This window comes from Mixophyes fleayi, chromosome 12 (assembly GCF_038048845.1).
Source record: "Mixophyes fleayi isolate aMixFle1 chromosome 12, aMixFle1.hap1, whole genome shotgun sequence".
NCBI classification, from domain to species: domain Eukaryota; kingdom Metazoa; phylum Chordata; class Amphibia; order Anura; family Limnodynastidae; genus Mixophyes; species Mixophyes fleayi.
The window spans coordinates 33,774,780-33,794,269 of NC_134413.1; the positions used below are offsets into that span (position 1 = coordinate 33,774,780).

At 38.9% G+C, this 19,490-nt stretch overlaps 1 protein-coding gene across 1 annotated transcript in view; it reads left to right on the forward strand.

The window, feature by feature from the left end:
* The window catches only part of TYRO3 (TYRO3 protein tyrosine kinase), a 155,206-nt gene that overhangs the window by 74,868 nt on the left and 60,848 nt on the right, over positions 1-19,490 (forward strand). The window contains exon 8 of the mRNA XM_075192721.1: positions 18,385-18,527. Within this exon, the coding sequence (XP_075048822.1) occupies positions 18,385-18,527 (143 nt within the window). The remainder of the gene's footprint in view (positions 1-18,384; positions 18,528-19,490) is intronic.

Genomic DNA, 19,490 nt, shown 5'->3' on the forward strand with positions numbered 1-19,490 from the left:
CTCACAGATAAGGAATTGAACTCCAGTGCTGTAAGGCAGAAGTGCTAACCACTTAGCCACGGTGCTGCCCTGTTTCTCAAACCTAGTCCTCAGGAAGTCCTATCAGGTCACATTTTCCAACTCATATGTGAAATAATAATACCACCTGTTGATCTTTTAAACTGTGTTAGTCAGTAATGTATAAGCCCTGTGTTCAAGCAAGGAGATATGGAAAACATGCATTGTTAGGGCTCCCTGATAAGTGGATTTGGGAAACCCTGTACTAATGTATTAAAGCACTTAATATTTTCTGGGTGGGTTTTTCCACTCACTATCTTCAAGCTGCGGGCTTGTGAAAATTCTGTTCCTGTATTATAATGAGGTACCTAGTCTCCTAAGGGTGATCTCAATCCCCATTTGTCTTTGCTCAGGGAACATGCATATGAGTTTTTGATGAAATTGCTGGAGCTCGTGTCACCTAGATGGCAACATGCACTGCGGGGCCGTGATTTGTACATTATGACAAGTTACATTTTATAGATGGGGTTGATAAGTGGGCACATGCTTTGTGTTATTATGGACCTGGCATAACCTGTTTAAGCTGTAAGCAACTGAATTGGCAGTGCCTACAGTTATAGGAGCCCAGCTGGACATTCTCTAAAAAAGTGGACCCTAGTATGCTTTAAGTCTTTAATAGCAATATCATATTGACTTAAATAAGAAGATCAATATTTGTGTTTAATTCTTTTAATTTGTTAAGAATTTTCACACACATGGTCCCAACAGTCCTGGGTTTACTGCAAGTATGAGGGACCAGCCTCACGGGTTAAGGGTATGGCCTGTGTACATCACTGTCTGGCCAGTTGGTGGAGCATGGCCTTTGTGTATCACTATGTGGCCAGTTGGTGGAGCATGGCCAGTTGGTGGAGCATGGCCATTGTGGATAAGTGTGTGGCCATTGTGGATAAGTGTGTGGCCAGTTGATTGAGCAAGTCATGGTGGATCAGAGGGTCTTTTAAAGTGTCCACTTTTAGAATCTGCTATTTCTATAAATGATATTTGGAGCTAGGCATTTCCTTCTTTATTGTGTAAAAAACATCAAGATGTAACTTAACCTACGTTTTACAATAGTAGTCTTAAGTGATGTAATTCCAAGAGGTTATTGCAAAACATGGATATTTTGGCCATAAACTTAGGGTCAGAACCTGAAAGTTCCCACTTATGGTTATCTGAGTGTTTCCTCTGTGCAATATTGTGGGAAACAGCATTGCGAAACACTTTTACAGATGGTGTATTTGCTAACGTTCCTGCAAAGTAATGAAAATGAGATGACCTGTGGGTCATGCAATCATAGTGGAAGAAGCCTACATAACTCTTTTTTTTACTGAAAGAAGCATTACAGGTATTTCCTCACTGTAGATTCAGGAAATATGTCACATTTCATCCTTTCCCTGGGGCTTTGCAATTTCAGCAGTAGCTTATTCTGCATTCGTAAGTTAGGATATACATAAGAGACTATTGTAGAAGGTAAACAGCGGAATTGGGTAAATAGTGGAATGCAAAATAGCCAAGACGCAGTGCAAAATTTTCTTTAGAAACATTCCAATTTGTGGAGAAGTGCCAGAATTATTATTTATATATATATGGCAGGTTATTCAAATTATTTGTTTAACAATAGAAAAAATTATTTCAAATATGGCCTAATCATGCTTTAAATGATTTTATTCTTTTATTTAAATTTTAGATTTTAATTAAAGATCATTTTAGCGGAACTATTTACCCACTATATATGGAAAGTTACTTTTTTACTTTGTTTAGTAAAAACTGGGGTCCATACTTTTGGCTATGATTTTCCAGAATGCTGCTTAGAAATTTTAAATGTATTTCTCGCTTACTGGAACACCATATTTCAAAGGACCAATGCAAGTATCTTTTTTTTTTTTTTTTCTATTTGTTAAGAATTTTAGTAACACACATACATATAAGAGTTCTGCTTATATATTTGTATCATAACTGAAGATATTTGGATTAATGCTGACATCATCGTGGCTGAGGCCTTAATTTCTACGCATACACATTCCCCAACTTAAAGTCCATTTGAGACACTTCAGGTAGCCTTTCAAAGCCTAGAATGGTTGACCACTAAAGACAAAAGCTTTATTAAACCACATAAAAAGTCTATATGCAATGGCAAAACTTTCAAGTTCTTTCTTTGTAAGGAAAAGTTTATGCACACAACTGTGAAGGTCACGATGTGCCTGTTCCAGAGAAATCACTATACTTAAGGTTTATTTATTTTAACTATTAACCATTGTTCCCAGTTGTTTGAAATTGAGGGTTTGGGGTGCAATGGATCAACTCAGGTTGTCTAACAGGTGTATAGTTTATTTAATGTAAAGAATTAATATAAAAGAGTTCATATAATATGCAAGGCATAATATGATGCAAAATAATTAGTATAAACAGTAAATATAAAAAAATACTGAACTGTTTCCAACAGATTATCCTGTAGATATGCTTAATCACAGATTTTCCTAGGACCCCGCCTTTCTCCGCACAGCTATACGTAAACTTGAAAGCTAGAAAAAACTACTGGTAACAAACAGGTACTTGGCAATTCTGCAGCATTCCAAACTGAGGTGATGTTATGTCATAGCAAGTGTGCTTTTATTGACAAGGACTCTAAAATCATTTGCATATAATGCATAAGCATGATCTCGGACTTCTATTGGTTTAATGCAGATAAGAAAGCTTGAGCATGTGCAATAGTCCCAAATGCCTATTATATAAGCATTGTGAAATCAGTTGGTTATGTAAGCCTGAAAGTAATACACACATGAAAGTACAAACAAAAAAACTGGTGGGACACTGGTTTTAATGAAGTGTTTTGTGTCCATTCTCGCCATTTTGGCCTCACCCCCCAGTGCAAAATGCTGTTTCCAAAACGTGGCCAGTTTGCTGCTCCATAACCCCATGCCACTTCTCCTCCAGGATCTCCTGTAGGGGAGAATTCAAAAGTTGTCAAGTATGTTGTTAACCATTTACTGTTAATCCCTGTTATCCCTTCTAAAGATATCACCATTCTTATCATGAGGACACCGAACCAATATTTTATTAATACGTTTCCCAATAGGTGGCAATGGGGACCATAGCCAAAGGCAAACTTCTGTGCAGGAATACAGTTTGAGCCCCCCTTCACCACCCTTTTTTCTATTGCAATGAATGACACTAATCTTACCACAAATGATTTCAAAACACTGTAAATTCAAGTTAATTACTTGGTTCATGTAAAAGATTACAATTATGATGAGGCTTTCCACATTATCAGTGATGCATAATAGAATGCAATTTTTACTTTATGGTGCTGGAGTTGCTCTAGGAGCGCTCTGAAGGCACCTCTCCTCCCATGATTTTTTTTTTTTTTTTTGTTACTATCCCCCTGCAGCCTGACGCTGCTGGGGAATGGAGGAAGTGCTATATGTATAGGGAGGGATCCAGCGAAGTCGGAGAGGCTTCAACTGGATCCCATTATAAAAGACTGATGACTCTATCTAAAAGGATTATTTTGCTTTCTGAATTGACTAATGCTGCTGTCCCCATAGACGTCTATGGGGATAGTGATACGCTCTGTTAATGGGGGTTAAGACCGGAAATATCTGAATTCTACGGTGTTAACCGATTCTTCAATAGCAAAAAGCGATGAAAGAGCCTTTTGCCAGCATTTGCACTGGCATTTTGGCTCTTCATCACTTAATAAATAGACCCCTAAACCTTCCAATGTTGATATAAATGCCCAAACTAACCTGTCAGAATTGCTACAAAACTCACACTTTGTTGGTATGAAGGAGCTAGGAGAACTGGATTATGAGAATTGCAGCACCCATAGCACAGGATCTACGCTCTTACCAGTAACCCTTATTCATGCCTGTGACATTCATTTGCAGGAAGAGGCCAAATACTGTTGATTGACATGGGAAGTGTGTCATTACGAGCAGCCCTCAGGCTCCAATACAGATACACAACCTATACATTTACCCCTGTCTAAGGCTAATAATTTATACCTTATCAGTTACCATTCATACTACTATATATCTAGTGAAATTCAATGCCATAGGTATAATTAATTTACATTTGATTCACAGTTTGTTCATACAGAAATAAAGTAGACGTTAAACTCTACTCATAACATGGTACATTTTCCCTTGAAGTAGGATAACATAACCTAAAGTGGTTGTTCCTGCCAGCATGGAATACACAGCTCATCTGAGAACAGCCTGATCTTTCCATCTTCCCAGTCTGGATACACTGTTCTCCATGCACTCTGTAACATATCCAGGTTTTTTTTTTATATTATATTTTTAGATGATGGTAGGTCAGGATGGGAGGGAGGCATCGCTCTCATGTGAATTTTTGTTTTAGATCTGTATGTTTTGTGTTAAACCATCATTAATTTATAGTATGGGAAATACAGTAAACATTTTATATATTAGCAATTCTCCAGCTGTCTCCAGAATATATCATTTCAGACAGAAGCTGCCTATGTCCGGGTGAATATGTCCCCCTCATTTAAAAAACAAAATAAAAACATTGGTGTTCTATCAACCTAAAATATGAAATGGTTTGCTTATAGTTGACATTACTGACACTTTGGTTCATATAGAGGTGTGTTTGACACAATATTCTTCCAGAATTGTTTTGACTGGGGCCTCAGATCACTACTCTGTGCTGCTAAGGAGCCTGTTCCTTCCACTGCCTAACTTTCAGTCTGTGGCTTCCATTCTCTTACTTCAGTGGTTCCCAAACTGGGTGCCGTGGCTCCCCGGGGTGCCGTGGCCACCTCCTTGGGGTGCCGTGGCCAGGGCTGGTGGTAAGGGAGATGGGTGACTACTTGGTAATTATTTTGGCTTAGGGGTGGCTTGAAAAAATTATGGAGACCCTAAGGGTGCCTCGAACTAAGAAAGTTTGGGATCCACTGTCCTACTCTATCAAGACACTTCCCCTGTCACACGCAGCACTGCCCTTACTAACATAATCACACAAGTTGGCAGGCAACTGCGTCCCAGAGCACATTCCTCATCTGAAATACACTGTTTTGCCAAGAACATTCTGGTGATGTGATTGGCAGTAGGTTGTTCTTCCATGCCCTCCACAAAACTGGGAAAGGCAGGATGAGTATCTTTAACAAAACTTTTCTCTGTTCCCAGTGAAACTCTCAATAGAACCATGGAATTTCCATAATTGGATTTGGTCATTCCACTTATTAGTGTTGGTCATCTTCCTTTTTTAAAATACTTGAAAACATGATAAATCTGTCTCCTAAATAATGAACAGGTTTTGATATATTTTATATCCTATCTGCCCTAAAGCCTTTAAAAGTAAGTTTTATAAAATTGGCATACATTTATTTTGACACATATTGACATACCTTTCTGCCTTGTTTCTCTGATATTCTATTTTTACTTCCTTGCAATAAATCACTCTACAAGGTCTCTATGCATTGTTCAGCAATGCTGTAATGGGTTTTTCAATCAATAGTCACAGAAAGGCAAAGGCTCCAGTGGCTGAGGTTTCTCCGATGGCATCACAATGCATAAAATGTTCCTGTTCTGTATCCTGCCATTATGTGTATGTGTGGGGTGAATGACTGATAATCTCATTTAGGCATGTTGGTCTGTTTTGCAGAAAGTGCAGACGTTTCTATATTGTAATGGAAATTTAAGACCAAAATAACATTTTGAAGTTGTATTAAAAGTTATACTACAATATTTTACTGTGGTCGCAACAGCTCTGTTTACGGAACACTGTAATAGTTTTGCTTCCTTCCATAAATACATCTCTCCTACTGCTATATGCTATAGTACATAAATGCCCATTAAGAATTTTTTACAAATATGGAAAAGGACAATCTATTAATTATGACCATACTACCTCAATAAACAGCTGTTATCATAAATACTATTATTGCCATTTCTATGCAGCAAACTGTGGGATAGTAGAGCTGTTAGCAGTGATGGACAACCTGATACACTTCGGTACAACCCTCTAACCTTCAAAAGCGCTGCACGTTACCCTTCATCGCAGGAATAATTTAAAACAATACATTTAATTAAAGAAAGTTACACCTATCGGCAGGCATTTTAATCAAGTCTGTTTGTCTCTGTGTGTCTGCCTGTCTGTGTGTGTGCGTTAAGGAATTTAGACTGTAAGCCCCAATGGGGCAGGGACTGATGTGAGTGAGTTCTCTGTACAGCGCAGCGTAAATGGTTGCTCTATATAAATAAATGGTGATGATGAAGTGTTACAAGCTATAAATGTAACAAAGTAAATGAGGACAAAGCAGGAAGGAGCCAGGGGGCACAGGTTAAGGCTTTGAGGGCCGCATGTGCATGGCCATCTTAACAACATTATGGGCCCCAAGGCAAAGCAGTGCACCGGGGTGTGTGTGTGTGTATAGAGATGTAAATATGTGTGTGTGTATGTATATATATATATATATGTGTATGTATGTATGTTAACCCGTGCATGATACTCATGCATTCTAGTCAAATCAAGCTACTTAAGGTGTTAAAAAGGTTCTTGTCATGCATTTGGGCCTAGCCCAGGCCTCCTCAGGGGAAGAGCGTTACTTCCCGACGCAAGCACCCTTTTTTAACGTGGTTTTGTCCACATGTCACCACCTCATCATTCTTCTCCATCACCTCATCCTTCATTTTCATCGCCACATCCTTCATCAAGCTACTTAAGGTGTTAAAAACTCCCCACTGTCACCCCCGGCAACCACCAACCACTCCCAACTGTCACTTCTCCTTCAAGAAATATATTGGTCAGTGTATAACTCTGCCCAGCAGGTGGCGCTGCAGCTTGGTTGTTTTTTTTTCCACACACGCCACTAGCCATTTATATAGTAGACAAGTTAACCCGTGCATGATACTCATGCATTCTAGTCAAAGGCATTTATATAGTTGATATATATATATATACATATATATATATATATATATATATATGTATGTGTATATGTGTGTGTATATGTGTATATATATATATATATATATATATATATATATATATATATATATATATCACTTTTTTTTACATGTGCTCCCTTCAGCTAGAGAATCAAATCCCCCTTAACTTACCGTTCTGTTGCCTTGTTTCCCGAGTCTGATCCCGTTCTCTTCTTTTTGCTGAGTCGCTGTTCTCAGTTCTGCACTCCTCAGTGCTGTGCTCGCAGTCAATATCGGGCATGATGACTTCATCACGCCCGACATTCACTGCGAGTGCAGCACGGAAGAGGTGACCGCAAAAGGCAAGTGTTTTTTGGTTTTGTTTTTTTTTTTACAGGATTTTTTATTTTCATCCTGCCTGGGGCCCCCTTTCCCGTTGGGCCCCCGGGCACATGCGCATGTGGCCCTAGAGCTGCCTGTGCCCATCACTGGTTTAGAACATAAATACATATACTTGTATTCTAAATTTAAGCATTTCAGTTCTGCTTTAAACTTAATAAAATACATGTCTGCAAGCAGGCCAGTTGTTTGACTGGTGTACCCAATCTTATTTCACCGTCACTGGCAAACTTTACACTATAAAGCAGTGATGGACATCTAGTGACCAGGGGGTTGTAGGCTACTCTCATGGAGTTCAAATGTAGCCATTGTAGCTTTTACTGATCATCTTCCTATTGATTTGTAGCAGGTTATTCTGTGATTGGATGGTAATATCTATTCACCAACTTTACTAGCCAACCACAAGACTGTGAGAACACTTCATAGTGCTATCTGAGGCTTATCAGCAGACATATTGTGTAGCTCCCTTATTGGGACCCAGGGCAACTTGTGATTTCCCTCAGCCATATTGTGTTGCCAGTTCTCTCACAATGAGTGATGTAACACAATTAGGAAGGGCATTGTTTACAAGGTGCCTAATATTCAAAGTTCCCCTCTCCTTACAAAGTTTGTACTGCTCGACAAAGAACACTCTAGTGTCAGGATCCTTTGATTCAATTACTTAATCCGTGGTAATATTTATACACCATAATTCTCAGCTGTCACAGCTCCAGTTATGTAACAAACAAACAATTGTTAAAATCCTCTACAGTTCAGCAGACTGGGCGAGTCCTTGCTAGACCTTGTTAGATTATAGTTTTTTATTACCAGAATTTGGCAGAAAGTGCAAGGATACAGAGAATGCATATAATCTAGTTGAAACATGTCCTCCAATTTATGTGTTTTCAAGTGGTTTGAAATCTCCAGTTATACAGTTTACGTTAAATAACGAGATTTTAAGTGATGTATCACTGCCTGTATTTTGTGCAATCATAATATTTATTTAAAGTGGACAAACACTAGGGATTACAATTTTATATTGGAATAATACCACAACTGGATAGTTTTCTCCTTATTTATCAAATGGAGAAAAACGCCCCTTACCTGCCAGTGATAGGGCTTCTCCCTTTCTATTAAGGGTTTAATGCTGCCAATAGCACAGCTATTGCCCATGTTTTCCTAATTAAGATGGATCTACTATTATACAGAAAAATAATAATGAAAACTTGCTATATTTAAATAATGCATTATATACTTTTAGCAAATTTTTATTTAAATAAAATATATTTATCTTTAATATTTTTACCACTATACACGCGCAAAATGGGCTAGCCAGCCTACTCAAGTGCATGTACCCTGAGACTTGCCCAGAAAGCCCTAACTAAAACCTCACCGCTTACTGTGAGTAATGCCTCGTTGAAGTTTTATTGCGTAATCATGGCGATAGGTTTTTTTCTGTTGCTGCTTAGACTTGTAAGTGTGTTTGTGCATATATGTATATTTGTGTGTGTATACATACATACACATAAATACACACTCTATCCAAAAACTATCCAGTAATGGTATTACCCCCCTTATTCTTTCTGATTTGCCGGGCCCGGGAATATAACAGGATGTCACTTTCTGGAGATTACAGATGATAGTGCTAACAGTACAGGTGCAGATTTAAAACTGTATATATAATTTTATACAGTATTTAAAATACATGTTTATTCCCAACTAAAAAGGCTACAGGTGGCAGATTTGTCAGACAATTTGGTTGATTTAGATAAAATTGGACAGAAATTGCAGCATGTATGAATTCCAGCAACCACCAAGGATGGCTGAAGGTGATTGAAATCTGTCCACATTTTAATTGTCCCATGCTATAAATGCATATGGCTGGTGTTGCACTTTTGGACAGCTAGAATGCTATTTTATAAACTTTTTGAATCTTCTTCAAAATGTAAAGGAAGCTTTACATTTTTTTTTTAAAAAAAGAAAGTGTCCACCCCAAGCACTCAAGTATTAGTCATGGCCAAAAGTTTTGAGAATGATACAAACTTTTTTTTCAAGACTGCTGTATCAGTTTTTTTTATGGTAATTTGCATATACTCCAGAATGTCATGAAGAGTGATCAGATGAATTGCAAATATTTTCAAAGTCCCTCTTTGCCATGACAATGAACGTTATCCCAAAAACAACATTTTCACTGCATTTCAGCCCTGCCACAAAAGGCCTAGCTGACATCAGGTCAGTGATTCTCTCATTAACACAGGTGAGAGCGTTGATGAGGACAAGGCTGGAGATCACTCTGTCATGCTGATTTAGTTAGAATAACAGACTGGAAGCTTTAAAAGGAGGGTGGCGCTTGAAATCATTGTTTTTCTTCTGTTAACCATGGTTATCTGAAAGGTAACACGTGCAGTCATCATTGCTTTGCACAAAAAGGGCTTCACAGGCAAGGATATTGCTGCTAGTAAGATTGCATTTAAATCAACCATTTATCAGATCATCAAGAACTTCAAGGAGAGATGCTTAATAGTTGTGAAGAAGGCTTCAGGGAGCCCAAGAACGTCCAGAAAGCGCCAGGACCGTCTCCTAAAGTTGATTCAGCTGTGGGATCGGGGCACCATCAGTGCAGAGCTTGCTCAGGAATGGCAGCAGGCAGGTGTGAGTGCATCTGCACGCACGGTGAGGCGAAGACTTTTGGAGGATAACCTGGTGTCAAGAAGGCCAGCAAAGAAGCCACTTCTCTCCAGGAAAAACATCAGGGACAGACTGATATGCTGCAAAAGGTACAGGGATTGGACTGCTGAGAACTGGGATAAAATCATTTTCTCTGATGAATGCCCCTTGCATATTGTTTGGGGCATCTGGAAAAACGCTTGTCCGGAAAAGGAAAGATGAGCAATACCATTGGTCCCGTGTCATGCCACCAGTAAAGCATCCTGAGACCATTCATGTGTGGGGTTGCTTCTCAGCCAAGGGAGTGTGCTCACTCACAAATCTTGCCTAAGAACACAGCCATGAATAAAGAATGGTACCAAAACATCATCCAAGAGCAACTTCTCCCAACAATCCAAGTTTGGTGACAAACAATGTCTTTTCCAGCATGATGCAGCATCTTGCCATAAGGCAAAAGTGTTAACCAAGTAGCTCGGGGATCAAAACATCGAAATTTTTGGTCCATGGTCAGGAAACTCCCCAGACCTTAATCCCATTGAGAACTTGTGGTCAATCCTCAAGAGGCGAGTGGACAAACAAAATCCCACAAATTCTGACAAACTCCAAGCACTTATTAGGCAAGAATGGGTGGCCATCAGTCAGTATGTGGCACAGAAGTTGATTGACAGCATGCCAGGGCGAATTTCAGAGGTCTTCAAAAAGAAGGGTCAACACTGCAAATATTGACTCTTTGCATAAACTTAATGTAATTGTCAATAAAAGCCTTTGACACTTATTAAATGCCTGTAGTTTTACTTCAGTATACAATAGCAACATCTGACAAAAAGGTCTAAAAACACTGAAGAAGCAAACTTTGTGAAAACCAATACTTGTGTCATTCTCAAAACTTTTGGCCATGATGTATATGATTTAGTTATTCCTGCAATGCTGTTCATTGTAATGGCTCGGATGGTGAAATTCGACAACTTAGTTTTGACTCTGGCAACCAGAGGACAGTGCATATGCATAGTAACGGAGGTAAATCAGATGTGTGAGAATATCTGAAAAACAGTAGGGAATTTGAAATGGAAGTAATTGGAAATTTTTGATAACGCCATGAAGAATGCATATACAACATAGTGAATTTCCTTAAAATACATTTTTGTTTTTGAGTTAGTGGTAACTTTTGTATTTGAACATTGATCTTGGAAAACGTGCAAATGGATCAAGCTGTTAATATTGTACATCATTTTGTAAATTAATGTTTCAATTTATACCAAAGCAGTACAGAATGCACTTTTGTAATTTAAAGTTGATGCCTGTACTTTTTATCTTTAACAATAACGGTTAGAAGATAAATGCACAAATACACGGTGTATAGATGTATAGATTAGAATATATATATATGTGTGTGTGTGTGTGTGTGTGTGTGTAAGTAAATAATGCCAGCAGAGCATATTCTGTATGACTTTACATTTGGGAACAAACACAGTAATAAAACAGTACTGGGTAATATATACAGACAGAGAGGTAAGAGGACCCAAGCTTACAATCTATTGGACAATGGGAGTTTGATACATGAGGTAAAGTGCTACATATTGCAGATTGATTCAGCCAGATTGCAAAGGTAAAAAGTGGTTAGTGGGCTATATGATCCAGTTACTCAGCATTGTTTGTGAGAGGGTCAGAGAGTTGTTGTCTTGTGTGAACTGCGTGAACAGCGAAAATAGGAACCTCTAGGGAGGTTAAGGAATTTTATAAGCTAGCATGAAGAGATGGGTTTTCAGAGAATGCTTGAAAGTTGATGACTAGATGAAAGTCTTATTGTGCGAGGATGGGCATTCCATGAAGTGGGTGTGGCACGAAAAAAGTTCTGTAGCTGGAATGGGAGCAATGACAGTATGAATGAGAGATGCAGAACTTGTGTAGAATGAAGGTGTAGAGTTGGGAGATAATGAGACAAGTGAAGAAATGTATGTTGGTGCAGTTTTGTTGATGGCCTGTTATGTTAGTAGAAGTATTTATATTGGATTCTGTAATAAACAGGTTACCGACATGGAGATTGACAGAGTGGCTCAGCAGTGGAAGAACGATTTGCAAAGAAAATCAATCTAGCTGCTACATGCAAAAACAGATTGTAGATTTTACAGTTTGATTAGGGGAAGACTGGTAAAGATGGTAATAGTCAATATGGGAGATGAGTGCATGTATTAAAGTTTTGTGCAGTGTCTTGTGTGAGATATGGCCTTATTTTAAAAATGTTTTTTACAAGTATGTAAGAGGAGGTAGATCTAGATTGGGTGTGCTGAACAAAGGATAGCTTTTAGTCAAGAATCACCCCTAGGCAGAGATTTTGTGGGGTAGGATTTTATGTCATGTTCTAAACAGAAATAGAAATGTCAGCTAGGTAACTTCTGTTGGCTGATTCTTCGCTCTGTTTTTGCGAGATTAAGAGTTGACGAAAGGACATCCAAGAAGAGATGACAGAAAGACAGTCAGTAACACAGGGTAAAATAGATGGTGAGAGATCCGGAGAAGATGGATATATTTGGGTATCATCTGCATAGAGATGATACTGAAATTCAAAGGACCTTATTAGTTTACAAAGACTAGTGGTATAGATAGAGAAGAGCAAAGGACATAGGACTGAGCCTTATGGTACTCCAACTCATAAAAAGCGATTGGATAGGTAGGATGAAAACCAGGATTGAACAGTGTCCTGAAGACCTAGGGATTGTAGTGTTTGTTTGAGAAGAGTGGTCACAGTGTCAAAAGCAGCAGAGAGGTCCAGGAGAATTAGAAGCGAGTATTGGCCTTTTACATTTAGCAGTCATCAAATCATTGACAACTTTTGTCAGTGCAGTCTCTGGAATGTTGGGAATAAAAGCCCGACTGAAGAGGATCTAGTAGGTTGTGAGGCCAATGTAGTCATTTCTCTCAAGAAGCTTGGAGGGCATGGGAGGTGAGAGATGGGATGGTAATAGAGCCTTTGGGTCAAAATTTAGTTTTTTCAGAATAGGAGAAATCAATGCGTGTTTGAATAATGACGAACATATACCAGGAGAATATGAGAGATTACAGATTTTAGTTAGTCGGGATAAGCACAGTAGACGAGATCTACTGATTTGTGAGGCGATAGGATCATGAGGACAGGTAGTAGAGTAGGAAGGCAAGAAGAGAGAAGATATTTTGGCTTCATTTGTGGGATCAAATGAAGAGAGGGTGTCAGAGGGTGAGAAGGAAATGAGCTGGTTGTTGAGTAAGATGATAGCATTGTCCTTGAAGTAGGAAGCAAGATCTTGGGCACTGACGGTAGTTGGAGGCTTGAGATTAGATTTAAATGTGTTTAAACAGGTGTTTGGGGTTAGAAACCTGAGCAGAGATGAGAGATTAGAAGTATGTTTGTTTAGCAGTGTCCAGAGCATTTCAGTAGGAATGGTAGATAGCAGGATATGTGAAGAAGTCATTTGAGGTATGTGATGTACACCAATGACATGCAGCTTTGCAAGAAAGTTTATCAAATGATGCTTTACTTTAGTGTGCCACATCTGAGCTCAAGCTCAAGTCAATGGAGAGTATGAAGAGTAACTGGAGCCACTTGATCAAGGGCTATTGCTAGGATTTGGTGAAAATGTGGTACTACCATATCTGGAGAGGAGAATGTAAAAATTGGGGAGAAAAGGTGTTGGCGAAAGGTAGAAAACTAATAGCGTTAAGATTTCTGTGGGTATGAGGAGGTTTGTTATAGTTTTAATAGCAGAGCGGTTAAAGTACTGGGGGGAAAGCTTGTAGCTGATAAGGTGATGATCTTGTGTTCTCCAAACTATGATCAACTGTTCTCTCCCAGTGGCCATTCTGATGAGTAGACAAATCGATCCACTGGGAGAACCTGAGGGAGGAGTTAAAGAGTAGTTTTGAAAGCACAATGTGAATTATCAATGGAGATGTTAAAATCACCCATGATGATGGTGGGAATGTCAAAGGATAAGAAGTGAGGGATCCATGCTAAGAAATTTTCAAGAAATTGTTGTTGTGGTTCAGGAGGGTGATAGATCACAGCAACACACATAGATAATGGGTTGAAAACCCGAATAGCATGTACTTCAAAAGAAATGAACGTGAGTGGTGGGACATTTGGTAGAACTTTGAATGTGCAGTTTGGGGAAAGAAGTAGTCCAACCCCACCTCCTTCTCTGTTTCCAGGTCTCTGTGAAATGGAGGCCACCATACCAAAGTGCTGCAGGTTAGGCAGTATCTGATTGCATGAGCCATGTTTCTGTTATTGCTAGAAGGTAGAGGCTGTTTGAGAGTAAGGGGTCGTATATGGAGTTAAGTTTCTGACAAACAGAGCATGGATTCCATAGAGCACATTTAAAGGACTTTGAAAGAGATGGGAGACAGGTGATATGTTTGAGGTTTGCTGGAATTCGGTAGTGTTCTGAATAATATACACATGTATGTTGGGATGTGGGGGGGATGTGGATTTGGTTATATGTCACAAGCTAACAGAAGCAGAAAGAGAGAAAGATGACTGTAAGATGTGACCTTTTTATGTCCTCTCGACAATATAAGGATATATAAATAGGAAAACCGCTCATGAGTGTTAGAGGTGAGTGGAGTAATGAGGATTGCAGGGAGAGTGAAGGATGATATAGTTCTGAAGATAATGCCAAGAAAGGAGAATAAGAAAAGGAATTTGTTAAACAGTGGGATTTAAGAATAAAGGGCTAGAAACTAAGGCAAACTTAGGAAATGTAGTTGGAAAAAATGCCTGGTTGCAATGTCCAGTGTAGTGCAACGTGAGATTTGTAGTAGATGTAGCTTATTTCTGGATGTCTTCAGTTGTTGTTCAATGAATGTTCAACACTTTAAAAACTTTGTGAGAAAAACATTTTGCGCAGAAAGCACGTCTGTCTCCCAATATATATATTGTGTGTGTGTGTGTATGTATGTGTGTGTATATGTATAAATATATATATATATATATATATATATATATATATATATATATATATATATATATATATATATATAGTGAGCGAGGCTGATTTCAGAACAATTTACATCTGTGCTACTTAGTCACCTGATCAGAAGGGGAGGCTAGATGAGTGTCAGGCCAGGGTCATCAAAAATGTATAGTTTTGCAATAAAATGGTACTGGAAACACCAGGTTTACAGCTATTCCAGACTGAGATAAAGAGGAACATTTATATTTGACACAACTGTCTGTTTTACGATTTCTACGGTGACTAGTTCTTGTTTCACCTCTCCGCTTTTCACGGTTTCACCTCATTCCAACATTGATGGCACCAGCATGCACAGAAACGCCAGTCACCAACGACTGCTTTAATATTGTTGGCTGATAGTGCTGCTGCTTTACAGTAGCCATACCCACTTTCCCCACCAGCAGCCACAATTGTTCTTGCACTACCTTATGTATCAATTGTTCTCCGCACCTCTTAGATTGTAAGCCCATTTGGTCGGGGACCTTTTTATGTTCTATGTCATGTCATTTGTTTGTCCCATGATCCTCTTAATGTACAGCATTATGTAATATGTCCACGCTTTATAAACAAAAGATAATAAGAATACTGGCTAAAGCAGTATGAGCTTTTATCTACACTACCTTTTATATTTCATAGAGTTTTTCAATAGTGGGTTAGATGAGATGGCACTCGTCAACCAATACACTTGCAAAATTACAAGCTGAAAAGGCCAAATCATGACATTCCTATTCCCCACAGCTGCTCTAGTTAGTAATGCATGTTATATTTAATTTGGTAATTTGCTGCGAAATTTGTTGGTCTTCTGGAAGAGGAAAGATAAAAAGTACAGGTAATGCTCTGATTTGGGGGGGGGGGGGGGTTTACATTTTGAGGCCTAACAACACACACACAATATATTATCATCTTTTTTTTTTTCTTGTCCTGGAGTTTCCAGGAAATATATTCCTTTTATGTTCTACAAAAAGTCTTTGCCTTACCATGGTTTTCAAAGAGATATCGGAACACATTCAGAAGCTGTTTTGTACACTGAATATTCTGAAAGATGTTTTCTGCATATTTTAAGATTTACATACAAATGTCTTTTGAACAAGTCAGAGCTGAAGCGACTGACATTGATTTCTTATCCGTTTGAGTCACTGCTTCAATACCTGCTCAGTGTGTCATCCGCTCGTGATTTGGGTATTGTTAGCTGGAGATGGTAAACTGTACACAAATGTTGTGACACTTCTAATGGGAGCAGAACATGTTTTGCATTTATCATCACAGTCCTATTTTTGAAGCTTGGGTTTGTAGATACATTTTCATTAATGTATAGTCAAAATCTCAAAACCGTTCAAACTAGTGATGAAATTCTGATATTAAAGGTATGAATCACCTAAAAATTTTAAAAATTGTTGTACCAGGGGGTATAGACACCGTGTTTACACACACATCACTTCCCAGTACCTGGGATTACCTGAACAAAACACTCATCCTCCCATCTCCCACCCTATCCCTGTGTATACCCTCCACCCAACTCCTCAACACCCCCCCCCCCCTGTAAAACATATATTCACCGCCCCATCCCAGTTGTTTCATTTATCCTCTGCACATGAGTCTTGAATATCACACATCTGTGAAGCAAGTTATGTTACTCTACGATGCTTGTTTGAATACTTGTGCCAATTGCAACATACTGTTGAACTGTCCGTATGCTTGTAAACTCATGTAGACTGATAATGTGGTTTTAAAATAAATAGTTAAGAAAAAAAAAAAGTGTTGCACTGATGCTGGGGTAACCCTGCTTGACCACCATTAAATTGCTTTGAGTTGAGGTTCCACTGTGTCCACAAGTGCATTGCAGTCAGGTCCTACGTGGTCATATCAGTTCCCCCTTTTAGTCAAGATGTTTTAAGTTGCCCATACATAGAGCTACATAGAGCTGGCCAATCAGCCCAAGATATTGGATCCATCTCCAATGTTACAAAATTGAATAGATTGCTTGTTTTATTTGGTGAAACTGTACTTATTTGTACAAACAGGTAATTCAAGGGATGTTCTCCATTTTATGTCGTGTGTGTGTATATATATGTGTGTGTGTGTTTGTGTGTGTGTATATATATATATATATATATATATATATATATATATATATATATATATATATATATATATATATATATATATATATCTACTATATAAATGCCTAGTGGCGTGTGTGGAAAAAAAGACCCAAGCTGCAGCGCCACCTGCTGGGCAGAGTTATACACTGACCTATATATTTCTTGAAGGAGAAGTGACAGTTGGGAGTGGTTGGTGGTTGCCGGGGGTGACAGTGGGGAGTTTTTAACACCTTAAGTAGCTTGATTTGACTAGAATGCATGAGTATCATGCACAGGTTAACTGACCTACTAAATTCTTAGTGTGTGTGTAAAAAAAAACCTCAAAGGGCTGAAATTTGGTATACTGACATTATTGACGAGTTGAGGGGTCAAACTCATTTTCGTGAGGTAATTTTACCTCATGAACACACATGTGTACAGTGGCGGATCCAGGGGGGTGTGATCGGGGCAATCGCCCCCCCCTAGCAGGGGTTTGCTGCCGACGGCTGCACACTGTGCAGGTCCGTTTGGCAGTGACAGTGTGCTGCCCGGCTGCTCTGATTGTGTTTTAAACACAATCAGAGCAGCCGGGCAGCACACTGTCACTGCCGAGCGGACCTGCACATACTGGGCAGCCTCAGAAGTCAGAAAGGGGGCAGGGCCTAAATCGCCCCGCCCTAACATCCCCCCGGGGAACAAACATTTTCTAGATCCGCCCCTGCATGTGTAGCGGCGTGTGTTAGTGTGTGTGTGTCTGTGGAAAAGACTATTTTCTCAGAAAGGGCTCATTCGAATGACCTGAAATTTGGTATACTGACATTATTTGACAAAAAAAATGCATGAGTATCATGCACGGGTTAACTTGCGTGTAAATGTGTATATATATATATATATATATATATATATATTTACAGTACATAACCTTTTTTAAATGCCGCACCTTGATCAAAATGGGCAGGTCTGACCAGTATCTCAATGCATTGACCTTTTAAATTATCTGGAATCCCTCATTGTTATCTAGTCAATTATAGGCCAATTCAGTAAAGTTTCCCATTGAAATTATTTTGTTTTATGGATAGTTGTGACAGGGTGAGAACATGTGAGGAAAGGACCTAGCTAGCATGGAGTAGATTACAGCAGGTGTAAATATTGTTTGTTATATATAGTTCCTTCACTCCTGTCCTTCGCCCTCCTCGCTCCTGTTCCTGTATTGTATGTGCCTAATAAAGCTCCTGTTGAACTATATGACTGTCTCCAGTGTCCACACTCGACCTCTGACCACCCCAATGATTAATGATTAACTTTATTTCATATTGAATAGTATTAATTTTCTTTTTTCGTCCACAGTGCCCCTGCTTGTGCCACAGAATGTCCACCTGACCAGGACTGACTCTGGCTTGATGCTAGAATGGGAAGAGGTTGCGCCAGGTATGCAAAACTGCAGCCTGCTGGGATATAAAGTGCAGTGGGAACAGGAGAATGTAACACAAGTAAGAAATCCTCATTCTACTGTATATATTATCTGCTGTATCTTAATTCCAGAATACTGAGAATACAAGTTGTCTAAAATAACTACCTGAGATAGATATATATATATATATATATGATATAGATTTTATATATATAATATATATATATATAGTTATGCACATTTTGTCGCTATCCGATAACCATTGTCGAATCTCGATTTGTGTTTCCAACGCATAAATATTTATTATCCAAAAGTAGAAGATTAATTGAAGAGAAATAAAACAAGTACAGCCGTTACTTATCGCAGGCGTCCTGGATCCAGTGAACAGTCATTCAGGTCTGAAGTCTGTGGTCAAAGAAGACTGCTCACTATTTGAAGAGCTCCTGCTTATATGCAGTCAGAAATACAGTAAAACAATGCAGATGATGTGGCTTGCTTCTATTGGTCCACATTTCAGGAAGGTACAGGATGTTGCAGATCATAGGCCAGTTCAAACCAAAATATCCAAAGGTGGGGGTCATCTCTCCAGGGGATGTGCTCCGACTTTCCCGCCAAGAATCCAGTTTCAACTAGTCTAATAGCATTTATTAGCATTTTATTGTCAGTATTACTTTAAACATTTATTCCCGGCTGGATACACCCTTCCATGCCGTAGTGTGCTCTACGCATCTTTTCAGACAAAGACAACCAAGTTTACTCGATATTAATTGAAATGACTTTATTCAATTTGCTGACTTCGACTATATATATATATTTATACTATTCCACTGTGCCTGCTAATTGTCCCTCTTTTGAATATTTCTTTTAGCTATATAGTTTTGTGTAGATGAACACTGGATTTCTAATAGCATTCATGTGTGTTAATAGTTGCAGTGTGTTAGTCGTGTCTAAGGCTAACTTGCATCTATTGGTCTTCTGGGGGCTTCTATGGTCTGTGTCCTTCATTGGTCATTTGAATTGGACACTTTGCAGCCTTTGACCG